Source organism: Pelodiscus sinensis, chromosome 6, assembly GCF_049634645.1.
Source record: "Pelodiscus sinensis isolate JC-2024 chromosome 6, ASM4963464v1, whole genome shotgun sequence".
Classification (NCBI taxonomy): Eukaryota; Metazoa; Chordata; order Testudines; family Trionychidae; genus Pelodiscus; species Pelodiscus sinensis.
In genome coordinates, this window is record NC_134716.1 from 108,872,671 (window position 1) to 108,885,546 (window position 12,876).

At 42.3% G+C, this 12,876-nt stretch overlaps 1 protein-coding gene across 6 annotated transcripts in view; it reads left to right on the forward strand.

Annotated features, from left to right (window-relative positions):
• PDZD2 (PDZ domain containing 2) overlaps positions 1 to 12,876 on the forward strand; it is a 309,904-nt gene that overhangs the window by 224,788 nt on the left and 72,240 nt on the right. For 5 of the 6 annotated variants that reach the window (XM_075932594.1, XM_075932596.1, XM_075932595.1 and 2 more), the window contains 2 exons: positions 11,862 to 12,004; positions 12,279 to 12,411. The exons of the other annotated variant lie outside the window; for it this stretch is intronic. In XM_075932594.1, the coding sequence (XP_075788709.1) occupies positions 11,862 to 12,004; positions 12,279 to 12,411 (276 nt within the window). The remainder of the gene's footprint in view (positions 1 to 11,861; positions 12,005 to 12,278; positions 12,412 to 12,876) is intronic. 6 annotated transcript variants of the gene reach the window in all.

Below are 12,876 nucleotides of genomic sequence, written 5' to 3' on the forward strand. Positions count from 1 at the left end.
ACTCTCACTGATGTAGACCAGGCCTTGGATTATGATGAAAATGTCCCTCCTTTGTCTGTCTAGAATGTAAGACCTCTGTGACACGGACTGTGTTTTACTGTGTGCCTGTACAACACCTAGCACTATGAGACTCTGATCTTTGTTAGGGCCTTGAGGCATGATTATAATACCACTCCTAATACAGCAAATGATTCATTTGTAGCCAGTCAGGTTCTATCTTCCCTTAAAACAATAGTAATTACCGTTTTACTGGAGAAGTCTCCTTTGCTACTAAATTTCTATTAATCTATTCCAAACTTTTTCATTAATTGCATAGATTTAGGTAGAAGCTGTAGCTCTGTAGGCAGCCGTTTTGCACTTTAAAAAATTGAAAATTTGGGGTTACTCGGTGCTCCAAACCTCTAGGGTGCCCAGAGCATGCAAAGTATGCCCTGACTTCAAGGCAAGCATTGTGTGTCAGTAGTTGAGCTTTGCCGGCACTAGTCCTGTGTGGGTCCCAGTAATCACTCAGATACATGGCTAAGGGAAAGGGTAATTTACTAGGACTTTCAAGGAAGGGAAAGTCTGCAGGTACCCCAGATGCAGAAACTTAAACAGTTAGAGTTCAAAGTGAGCACTATCCATTTTTATTTGGGTCTTTGGGACATGCCAGTATAGAGTTAGGGCTTTCCAGGCCAAGTACCTGGGGTGGACTCTCCAGTCCAGTTTCTATTCAAACAAATAAACATTTATGGGTCTCCAGGAAGTGTCCAAATAGTGGCGCTCATTGAGGCCCCTTGCATTGGTTCCCTTCCTAGCCACTGCTGCTCTCCCATAAGTCCCACATGAACCTGCACCCAACTGTGACATTTGGCAATCACAGCCTGTTCCGTGTGCAGATCAGCCCACAGTTCCTCTGGCTTCTCTCTGCTCCCTGATACGTTGTGGCCCCCACTCCCAAGTCCAGAGTAAGCACTTCCTTGTTCAGGACCTTTCTACTTACTAGACAAGGGGAAGGAAAAAGGAGCTGGCAAGGTGCTGATGGAAAGCATAGTCCTAGCTTTGTCGGGTTAGGAGATGTACAGGGTCTGCTATGAGGTGCAGTCTCCTGCTTTGCAGATCCATCTCATGTTAATCTAAACGATCAATGCCTACATTTTAGCATGTACCAGAGCCCTTTTGGGAAGAATCAGATAATGCATTTTCTTGACCCCTGGCGCCTGTCATTAGAAATGGAGTAACTAGATAGGTGCCAGAGGTATTTTCTTATTTGTATTGCGTTGAGTCCAAGGATCTCAACTGAAATTGAAGCCCCATTATCGCAGAACCTGCACAAAGACATAGTAAGACAGTCCCAGCCCCAAAGCATGTTACAGTCAACAGGAGGAGATTTCTGTCCTTTTATGAGTGTTGGTGGGGAATGGGGATAAATATCCGTAACTACTCTTTTCAAGAATGGAAGACAGTAACTTAAGCTGAACGTATGTTCCTATCATTCCTGGGAATGATTTTGGGAAAAGGTCTGAAATCATACTGACTTATTTGATATTGCACAATATGTTGTTTTATGCTCTTAATACTGTAGTTGTAAATCATTGTTGTGAAGCTATGTAGGCTTATTTGCAGTGATACAGTACTGACATTATTACATAAAGCTAAAAGATCCCTTTGGAATTCTAATATGGACAGATGTAAAATGAGCCCTGTATCAGAAAGTTAATCGGAATTAACTTCAGTGCAGTTGCATACATGTACTCCAAGCTGAATTTAGCTTACTGTTCATAAGTGATATTTTTCTTCAGAAAAGTTTTGAGAGACTCAGTTGGTCATGTCAACCTAGCAACATAATGAGCACATGCAAATATTTGTGAAAACGTGAAGGAATACTAATTGTAAATGTCTGATGTCTCCATAGAGAGTAACATTGAATAAATCCCTCTGATCAGTAAGAGCTGAGAATTCAATTTGCTTCTCTTGGAATGAAATGTCGGTAGAGGGCATAAGGAAAATGAATGAAGGGGAATCGCTTTAACAGGTTCAGGCCATGTGGTGACAGTTCAAGACAACAAATGACTCCAACAGATTTTTTAAAGGGTGATTATGTACCTCAGGTGCTTGCAATGGGCCAATAAAATGTTTAAAATGCCAGCCAAGAAAATGATGTCAACACCCAATCTGCCAATAGAGCTGATTCTCTGGAGGTCATTCTGCTTTGAGTATCAAAGCTTTCAACCTGTCATCTGTGATCTCTATTTTGTGCATCTACTTTGTAAATTAATGGTAAATATTTCCCGGGCCTTGTGTCCCAGAATTCTTCTCTTGCTGCTTTCTTCCTTGGGGTGGGAAGCAAATACATCCTTCTTACCTGTCAGTAAAATGCTAGATCCAAGTGAGTGATGCACCAAACTTATTGAGATGTCAAGCATCGGGGCAGCCTTTTTAACAAGTCAGTTCTTAACATATACAAGCCAGCATCAGTGTAGAACAGTAGGATAAACCACTGGAGTGACCCATAGTTGGGCATATGCTGTTGATTATTACATATTTCTGTGACACTGAAAGTTCACATTGTTAAAACTGTGTAGTTGATGTCAATGGCTGGATCTTTAAAATGGCTCTAGAGACCAGAGACCAGAGATCTTGTGTTAAGGGCCCTGTTTGTGGGTAATGGCTCATGAGCTTGAAAATGAGCTAGAGGAATGGTTCACGGGTAGGCTATTAGTTTGCATCTAGCTCCATTTTGATAACAGGAAAGATTGTATTGGTTCTGTACACACTGTTCTTCTTTAAAAGGTCTTCTGTTTCCAGAGCTGAAGCAAAGAGCGGGGTGGTTGTAGTTCAGTTTCAGAAGCAGTCGGTCTTGGGGAACTTACTTGGCATTAGAGGTGGGCAGATTGTTCACTTTGAAGAAGTTATTAATTAATTTTGCCCCTTTTTCTGCTTGCAAATCATGTACACTCTTTTAAAAATGAATTTGTCGATTATTTAAAATAATTTAGTTTGTTTCACTTGTACTGAAAGCAAGTCCCAGTGTACACACACCTGTCTCCTAAAAAATATGAAATAAAGGAACAAGGCACAGTCCCTTCTAAACTGGCCACTTTTTAGAGTGTTCTAGATTTTAAATAAAAAAAAATCAGATGAGAATGAAATATACCTGCTATCCATTATTGAAAACTCATATCACATTTCCATGGCTGAGAGCATGAGAGTGAGGGAGTGAAGAGAGGAGGACCCAGCATTAGAGGGGTTAAACAAAGCCTTCTGTCCCACCTAGCCCTGCCCCTCTTTACCTGTAGCCAATGCAAAGCCCGTCCACTATGCCAGCCACAGTAGCATGAAAGCCTCCCACCCCACCCTCCTGGGACAAAGAGGAGAACCTGCTAGAACCCTAGCTAAGGGGAAGATTTGGACTCTTGGGGCCACACCCCAAACTCAAGGACTATACTCGTATGATGGGCTGGAATTTCTAGGCCATGGCACCAGTGGTAGGATTCTGCACCCCTTTTCTGCCAGCTAATTCTGGGACATAACTAGTAGGCCACTCCACTGCCAGGGAGACCCAACCAAAGTGAGTGAACAATGATAATATTTAGGATACATAGAATGATGGGTATTCATTAATTCTTTATATCAACGCACTTGGTTGTATTCCCTAAACCTGGAGCACGGAGGAGTAAATTGATCTATTGGTTACCACCGGGGGGAGATTCCAAGAGAAGGCAAGCAGTGGTATCTTTGCTCTCCCTCTGTACCGTTGTGGGAAGCTACTATAACTTCTCCCAAATGCCCCACCAGTAGAGGAAGCTGTAGGTAGGGTTACCAGATGGCTTTAAAAAAAATACTGGACACACTTGATCTCAGATGGGGGAGGGGGCACCAGCTGGGATGGGAGCGGGGCTAGCTGGAAGGAGGTCGGGGGGGGGGGAAGGAGGGGAGAACCAGCTGGCAGGAAGCAGGGCTGGTCGGGAGGGGATAGGGGGGAGCGGGGTTGGCTGGGGGAGATGTGGAGGGAGGAGAACCAGCTGGCGGGAAGCAGGGCTGGCTGGGAGGAGGTCGGGGGCGGAGTGGGGCTGGCCGGGGGAGATCGGGGGTTGGGGGAGGAACCAGCCAGCAGGAAGCAGGACTGTCCGGAAGGGGAGCGTGGCTGGCTGGGAGGAGGTGAGGGGGTGGGGAGAACCAGCCAGCAGGAAGCGGGGCTGGTCGGGAGGGAATCAGGGGGAGCGGGACTGTCCCGGGGGGGGGGAGCGAGGGGAGAGAATCGGCTGGTGGGGAGCGGGGCTGGCCCAGTCGCATGCAGATCCCAGGGTGCTGCTCGTCCTGCCATGGTCCCAGCAAAGCACAAATGAGTCTGGTCCCGGGGAGTCCACCCCACCCCCCTCTTCTCTACTGCATAGTTGCATACTGCCTGGCTGGTAGACACGCTCATGCAGTGCGAGCGTGTCTACCAGCCAGGCAGTACGCAACAACGTATTGATACTCATAATAATAAAACGTACTTAATTAGAAAATACCCGACATGTATATGTCTGGTATCTTCTCAATTTATTTTCCGGACAGAAACCTCAAATACTGGACTGTCCGGTTCAAAACTGGACACCTGAGAACCCTAGCTGCAGGGGAATGCTTCTTGCCTGTCCTGACGACATTCCCTCTCTGGTTACTGTATCTTGTTATGGGGCTTTATTGGCCCTCTAGTGTAAGAGGCTTTGCCTGCATTTGACTGTCATTAACACTGATCTGCCTTGCATCTTGAAGACCCTATGTTGGGGTTTACTGCCTGGGTTGAACCTGGTTCCCATTCTGTTTTGCCGGGTAGGATTTTATTGTCTTGTGATTCTTCTGCCCATGATGGAGGGCAGACAGTGTGATAACTAAGTCAATACAGGAGGTGCAGAGGAGAGGGTTGGGGCACTTGAAGAATGCCTGATTGCCTGTTCTGTTAATTTCTTCTAAATCACCTGGCTTTGGCCACTGTTGGAAGAGTGAAGACTGGGCTAGATGCACATTGGCCGGACCTGGTCTGATGATGTTATGCAAGTCATTTGAGGTCCACTGAAAATGCTGCCTTGGTATTTTAAGAAAGTTTCTGTGGCTTCAAAAGGCAGTAAGATGAAATTCAGTGTTGATAAATGCAAATAATGAACATTGGAAAACGTAATCCCAAACATACAAAATGATGGGTTTAAATTATTGCTTGTCACTCAAGAAAGATATCTTGAAGTCATTATTTTCTGAAAATGTCCACTCATAGTACAGCAGTAATAAAAACAAACAAACCTAACGATGGTTAAGAACTATTAGTTTTATTATCAGCTATCCATTTACTGTCTCCTTATCAGCTATCCTTATAGCTGATAAGAAGACAGTAAATGCCATAATGTTACTATATAAATCCATGGTAAACCCACACTTTAAATACTGCATACAGTTCTGGTCACCCAAAGACGGTGTATTATAATTGGAAAAGATACGGAAATGGTCAATGAAAATAATTAATTGTATTGAACAGCTTCCATACTAGGAGAGATGAAAAAGATAGGAACGTTCCAGATTTGAAAAGAGATGACTAAGAGGAGATATGATAGAGGTCTATAGAATTGTGACTGGTGTGGAGAAAGTGGGTAAGGAAGTGTTGTTTGCCCCTTCACATAAAACAAGAACCCAAGGGTTACCCACTGATATTAATAGACAGCGGGTTTAAAAACAAACAAATGGAAGTACTTCACATGACATGCAGGAAACCTGTGGAACTCATTGCCATTGGCCATGTCAAGATAGTGGGCTAGTTGGACCATTGATCTTGACCCAACATTGCCATTCTTATGTTCTTGTGTAAGTCCTTTGAGGTCCACTGCAAATGTGGCCTTATTAAGAAAAAACACTGTGCCTTCAAAAGGCAGCTTCGTGGCAGATGAGAGAGTACTGTTTGTTTCTTATTTTTGCATTGTGCGTCAGAACTGAGAAATTATTTAACTGCAGTCACTGTAACTCTTGAAAAACCAATATAATTTAAGATGACATATGATGACTGCAACTTTCATAAACCTCTGTTTTTATTTAAAGTTTTCCTCTTATTTATGAAAGGGTCTGCTGAAACAATTGCTATGGCCTGAGCTGCTGTTTTTAGACTTCTTTCCCTTATATTTTCCATTTTGCTGTCTGGCTTGTGGACTACATATATTGCATTTCTGTTTCCATTTATTTACATCTTTCTGCTGCCAAATTTTTCTTTAAGATTTCAAAGCAGGGTTCTTTGTACATAGATTTGTAGCTTCTTGAGCACCACACATTCAAATTAACCCAAACCTCTTTAAACTCACTCGCAATTAGCTGCAGTAGTGAAAAGGGTCTATCATATTTTATTTATTTTAGTGGAAAAAAAAATGTTCCCTTTTGTTTTATTAATGATGGAATCTAGCACTTATGAAATCAAATGTTTAATATCATGTGCTTAGAACACGCACAAAGCAAGTTTCCATAGAGAGTGCTGGCGATGCACTTCCTTCCTGATCTGTAACACACGAGCAATTCCAGATGAAGACTTGCTCTGAATAGTGACTGACTGAAGTGCAGCAGTATAGAAAGATGGCCCTCAGAGACTACGTTGAAACTAACAAACTCTGTCCCCACTTGCATTCTGTTATGTAAGATGACCCATTTTCACATGTAATTAGTTGTAGAACTATATTAATACTGTTATAAACGCAGTTTGATTATTCGTAACATATGCACTTTGAAGTTTATGATCTGCAAGTGAAAATCCGATCCCAAAACACTTTGTACATTGAGAAGAGCCAAGTTAGAAAAGAAGTTCAACCACCTGAGAATGACAGTTATAAAAACAATTACAGAAAAATGTTAGCCACTTAATGATCAGGATGCAATTTGGGCTATTTTCCCTTTATCCTAGAATATATTCGCCCATTCACATGAGGTGTGAACTGAAGGAGGTAAGCAAGATACAGAGTAAGTGCATCCTGGGGAATGAGAGTGATTAATTATGGGAGCCAATTACCTAGAGAACTGCTGGATTTTCCATCTCTTGATACAGAAGATCAGCTTGAATCACTTTCTGGAAGCTATACTTTAGCCAGTGTACAAGTTCCTGGCCTCAGTACAGTGGTAACTGGCTGAAATATACTAGATAATCTACTCATCCCTTCTGGCCTTAAGATTTATGAATCTGAAATACTGAAAACCTCAATGTCAGTGACTAGACTTCACCTTGTGAGATCAGGCTGGATAAACTGTGGTTTTTCTAGTTTGGCTCTTTTGAACACTTGAAATACTTTGGCTCTGTTGACATTTTGGTTGGGTACAAGGATATGGGGAGAGTTTCTTACCTTTTATAAATGTGGCGACAATTAACTAAACAGAATTTGATTTAGAAAGTGACAAGCCATTTTAATGAACACATGAAACTGACAAGCATCAAGTAGTAAATGTGGCTGAACCATTAAGTAATAGTGACTGCTATTTAAATCCAGCATTGTCTATGGGAGGGATTATACTAAACACTAGCACAGTGCCATTAAACTGCAGTACATCCTACTCTTGACACGTCTGGAGTTTTCCCTAAATCTTTGGACATGGGAGTCATAAGATTTTTTAAAAGCTAGGAAAAAAAAGTAGTCTGGTTTTCGAAAGTGCAGAGCATCTAGTTGGTCCCAATGCAGTTATTTAGATGCCTCAGTCGCACCTAACTTCAGCCATTTTTGAAGTGTTGACTTGAAAAGATTGGTTCAAGAGGAGACAAGTACATGATCCTGTCATCATATAAGACAGCCAATAGAATTCGAAGGCCACACATTTGAAAACAGTTTAATGAAAAATAAAGGGAATTGTTTTTGCACACATCATCAGTCTGTTTTGTTATTTTAGCTTGAGTCAGATTCAGCCACCCTTCCTCAAGCTGAATAGCATCATACATCACATGCAGTCCTGTTGATTTCAGTGCATATGTAACTGCCACCAGGCCGGTTTGAAGCTGGGCCCTCTGGAGCTGAGTATAGGAGCTTCAACCCTCTGAGCTAAAAGTCAGCTGGCTCCCAGCCCATGCTGTAGAGGTCTCTTGAGCTTACCTGTTGCTGTGGTCTAGGTACCACTTGCATTGCACAGTAACCACACTAGGGCTATGTCTGCACTGGTGCGATTTTGCGCCAGAGATATGCAAATGAGGCGAAGCAGGGAATATTGATGAGCCTCATTTGCATATCTAATGAGCTGCCATTTTTGTGGAAGAGGCTCTTGCGCTAGAAGGAGCTGTCTACACTGCCCCTTGTTGTGCAAGAAAAACCCTCTTGCGCAATGCTGTTATTCCTAAATATAATCAGCGTAGTGGCATTGCGCAAGAGGGTTTTTCTTGCACAACAAGGGGCAGTGTAGACAGCTCCTTCTAGCGCAAGAGCCTCTTCCGCAAAAATGGTGGCTCAGATATGCAAATGAGGCTCGGCGATATTCCACGCTTAGCCTCATTTGCATATCTCTGGCACAAGATCACGCCAGTGTAGACATAGCCTAGGTGTGTGGGTTACACAAATACTTGTGGCATAAAGATGCACTCATCCTGACTGAGAGTAACAAAATCTTGGCATTTGCCATCATAAAGCATGTAGCTGTTTAAATTAGGTGTCTGAGAACAGGTCAGCTAATACTAATTTCTGAACTTTTTATGCATAAGTTTGCAAGATGTTTAGGAATGCAAGCTATGGCACTACATATTATAGTTCTGTGTATTCCAAAAACTTTTGCAAATCATTCAACAAAATGTTATGATAGTAATGTTAAACTTTATTAGCAACTAGGGGCATTTCTACATGGGGACATTCAAGGAAAGTTAATTAAAATCAACCAAAGATGTGAATTTAAAGTGGCTTAGACTGTCTACACTAGCACTTTCATGTCTACACCACTGACTGGCATATAATTGACAAACAGAAATGCCAGTATGGATAATGTGATGACAGTGGGAGATGCTCTGCTGCTGACCTAGCTTCTGCCACTTTTGGGGGGTTAATTATGCCAATGGGAGAGCTCTCATCCACCAACATAGAGCAGCTTTACAGGAGACTTTACAACAGCACAGCTACAGTGGGCCAGCGTTGCCCCTATAAGGTCTTTAAATCCCTGTGTGGACACTCTCATCCAGAATTAAAGTGACCTCAATTACGTTTGTCTTAATTAACTCTCCACGGTTAATGTAGTTTAGCTAATCCATTTTTAATTCATGCCTTTAGTTAATTTGGATTAATTTTCCTGAGTGACATTGTTTAGACAAACCCTAAGATTCTAAAATATAATTACATGGTCTCTCAGATATGCAGCCTGTGCTGAAATTATCTTCTCTGCAGCTTAATCTGGGTTAAAGGGAGAATTTAAATGTCTCTGCTAAACTATTTTTATTATGATGCAAGCCATGCTGGAACTGTATAGCTCCACTTTTAGAGATGGTAAATGTACTTGACATCAGTTCTTGTCTTCTAAAATTTTTTTCTTTAGTTTACTCTAATTTACTTCAAAGTATTCCTCAATCTATTATGGCCTATTATGTAATCAGAAGAGCATGATTTGTTAATGCTTTTGATCCAAACTACCAACACCCAAGCACATGTATATAACTTTACTCAGGGGAGTCTAATTTAAACCGCCACCTACTTGAAGTCAAGTTACACCCAGATTCAAGTGTTTTCAGGGCTGAGCTCTTAAACTACATTTTCCAACTCTCCAGATGCATTTTCCTTACCACGGATTGCTAAAAGGTATAGAATCTATAGGATATAGTCATTATTTTCCTTTTCATTCCCATTTACACACATACCTGGTCTGACCTTGCTTTGTTGATGTATGTAAAACTGCCATTGAGGTTACATTGCAGTTAAAAGAGAATAAGAAATGGGATGAAAATGCTCATGCTACGAAACTTCACTGTAAAACTTTCCCATTCTGGACCAGGATTGCAGGACTGCAATATATGCTGTTTTCTAATACACTATAACCTCCGTACTCTGGGTGTCCCTAATTCAGGATCCCCTGCGGTATGGTGTTTGGCAGGCAGAGACAGAAGTGGTTCTGCATGCTGCTGCTTTCCCTCCTCTCCTGGGGGAATAATATCACAGGAACATACTCTGGTGGAGGCTTTTCCTCGCAACTCCCATGGGGGGGGGGGGGGGGAGTGTGTGTGTGTGTGTGTGTGTGTGTGTGTGTGTGTACACACACCTGGGAGTGGCAGGGGATACGGAGAGCCAGGTAAATGCCCTATCCCTAACTCCTTATTCCCTCCCTGTCTTGGCAAAATGGCAATTGTGATCAGATGATGGATTTATTGATTGATTGGTACTGCAGTTTTGTGTACAGTACTGTGAAAACGCTGGCTGTGTATGGAGGAGGGTAAGTCAGAAATAGAACAGAGAGAGTGAGATGACATTTAAGAAATAAAGCCCAGCTGGGTGACTTCAACAAGCTGAGAAAAGTTATCTCACAGTTTTATGCATTTCTGCTTTGCTTCCAAGCCTTTAAAATGCACAGATTCTGATGTAATTATAACCTCAATAACTCTTGTGTAAGATTCCCCGGGGGGGGGGGGGGGGGGGGCTGTTATACATGGTTTTTTCCTCATTTGGCTCAGTTGGAATCTCAGAACTCTTCTTTTGGGTTTGGTAGAGCCTGAGGACTATCCCAGTCCTTTCAAAGGGCATTGTCTACACCTCACAGCCAGGTCATTCATTTGTGTGCTGCCTCATTCTGAGAGTGTTATGCAGTTTGTTTGTTTGCCAATTGAAAGAAGTAAGCGTTTTCTACTCTGATGGGCTGCATCTAGACTGCAAGCCTCTTTCGAAAGAGGCTTTTTTTGAAAGATATTTTCAAAAAAGCCTCTTTCAAAAAAGAGCGTCTAGACTACAACCAGTACTTTTGAAAACGCACAGTTTGCATTACGTAGCACGTTTTTTTGAAAGAGCATTCTCAAAAAAAGGCGTTCTTCCTCGTAAAACGAGGTTTTCCATGGTAGAAAAAACTGCTGCGTACTTTTTGTTTACTTTCGAAAGAACGTGACATCAGTCCAAATGCAGGGAAGTTTTTTCAAAAGAAGGCCCCTTTTTTTTGAAAAAACCCTGTAGTCTAGACACACCCATACTATTTACAATCAAGAGTGTCTCCCCCCTTGGCAGCACTAATCATGGGCTCTTAGGAACTGCAGTTGTTAATCCGAAGGTGTTGTTTCTTAGTACCGGGAGTACAGCAAGTGCCTCTAGAAGGGTAAACACAGCTGTACAGTGGACACGCATGTTGTCATGACATCCATGCTATCTTGTTTTCTTCCATATACAAGATACCTCACAGCCCTTCAATCACAGCTTACAATTCCACAAAATGTTTCTGACTTGAAGTTAAAATGGTTTTGGACTAAGTCCTTGGCCCTACAGGCTGCTGAGTCTTGCTGGATAGAAACAGTGTAGCAGCAAAGTGCTAGCACTCGGCTGCAGCCCTGTGCTTGGGCAAAAACACTTCTGTACAGGTCTGAGAAATTAATTCAGTGCTCACCAGTGCGAACTGACTTGAGCACCAACCCTCTGGTCTGTAGTACCTGCTCTCTTCTCCGCTTCCTTCACCTTGGAGAGTGGATAACAAAGGACCACAGTGAGCAGCTCTAGATACTCATGCACGAGACACAAGTCTTGGGGATGGATTCCAGGCTGAAATCACTGGCAGTCTTTTCATTGCCTGCAGTGGGCTTTGAATCAGACCCATAGATAGTCCTGCCTGTGTTCATCACTACTTTCTCTCCACCCTGTTCAACAGAGTTCTAATTATCTAGTTATTTTCAGGACACTATTTTCTTATCTCAATACCAATTCAAGGGCTCTTTAAACCTTTTCTCTCAGCGAGAAGGATGTCGCATATGGAAGATGCACATGATGAAGGGAACGGACGGGCTGGGCATCCAGATTACAGGAGGAAGAGGTTCAAAGCGATCCCCTCATGGCATTGTTGTTGCGCATGTTGAGGAAGGAGGCTCTGCTCACAGGTAATGTTATGCTTGTTCCTTCACAAGGCGGTGCAGGTTTGATTGATCTGTTCATGGCACTTTAGCAGAAGTCAAAAAAGGGCTTTCATAAAAACACTTATTTACATTGGGACAGCTCTTGGACTTATAAAATGACAAATATTAGAAGCATTTTAGATCATATTGAGTCATGCTTTATTAATTTTTCTGCATGCTTAATCTAAAATTTTTTACACAGATTGACTGTATGAACCCTTACTTAGACTCAGAATGTTTCCCCCTTTTTTTCGTATAGGGATGGTAGATTGACGTCTGGTGACGAGCTCCTAATGATCAATGGTCAGTCTTTGGTTGGACTCTCCCATCAAGAAGCTGTGGCTATTCTGAGATCTGCTACCGGTCTAGTGGAGCTTGCGGTTGCTAGCAGGGTAAGTAACTTTGTATCTCATTCTCTTTATTGTTGGAAGAGTGAGTGTGAGTGTGAGAGAGAGAATATACCAAACATAAACAAGGTCATATTTTCAATAATCTGGCTGCGTGCATTTGGGCATCTAATTTTCATGCACAGATATAAAAATTGCACATGCACAATAAATCCATGGCAAATAAACAGTGTATACGAGACAGCTCATTTACTTGTACAATCCTAGCACATACCTATGCATTTCTCTGTACATTTCTGACAAACAGCATAATCATAAAATGTGTAGCCTACAGAATAAAGCAGCTTCTTTAAAGTCTCACTCAGACGGTGCTTGGTCCTGCCATGAGTACCTGGGACTGGACTTGAAGACCTCTTATAGTACTGAAAGGGACCTCGATTCTAGGGTATCCTTCATATTTCTATGTACTTCTGTAGTATTTAAGTGCCTGAAGTCTCTAGGTGTTCTGTA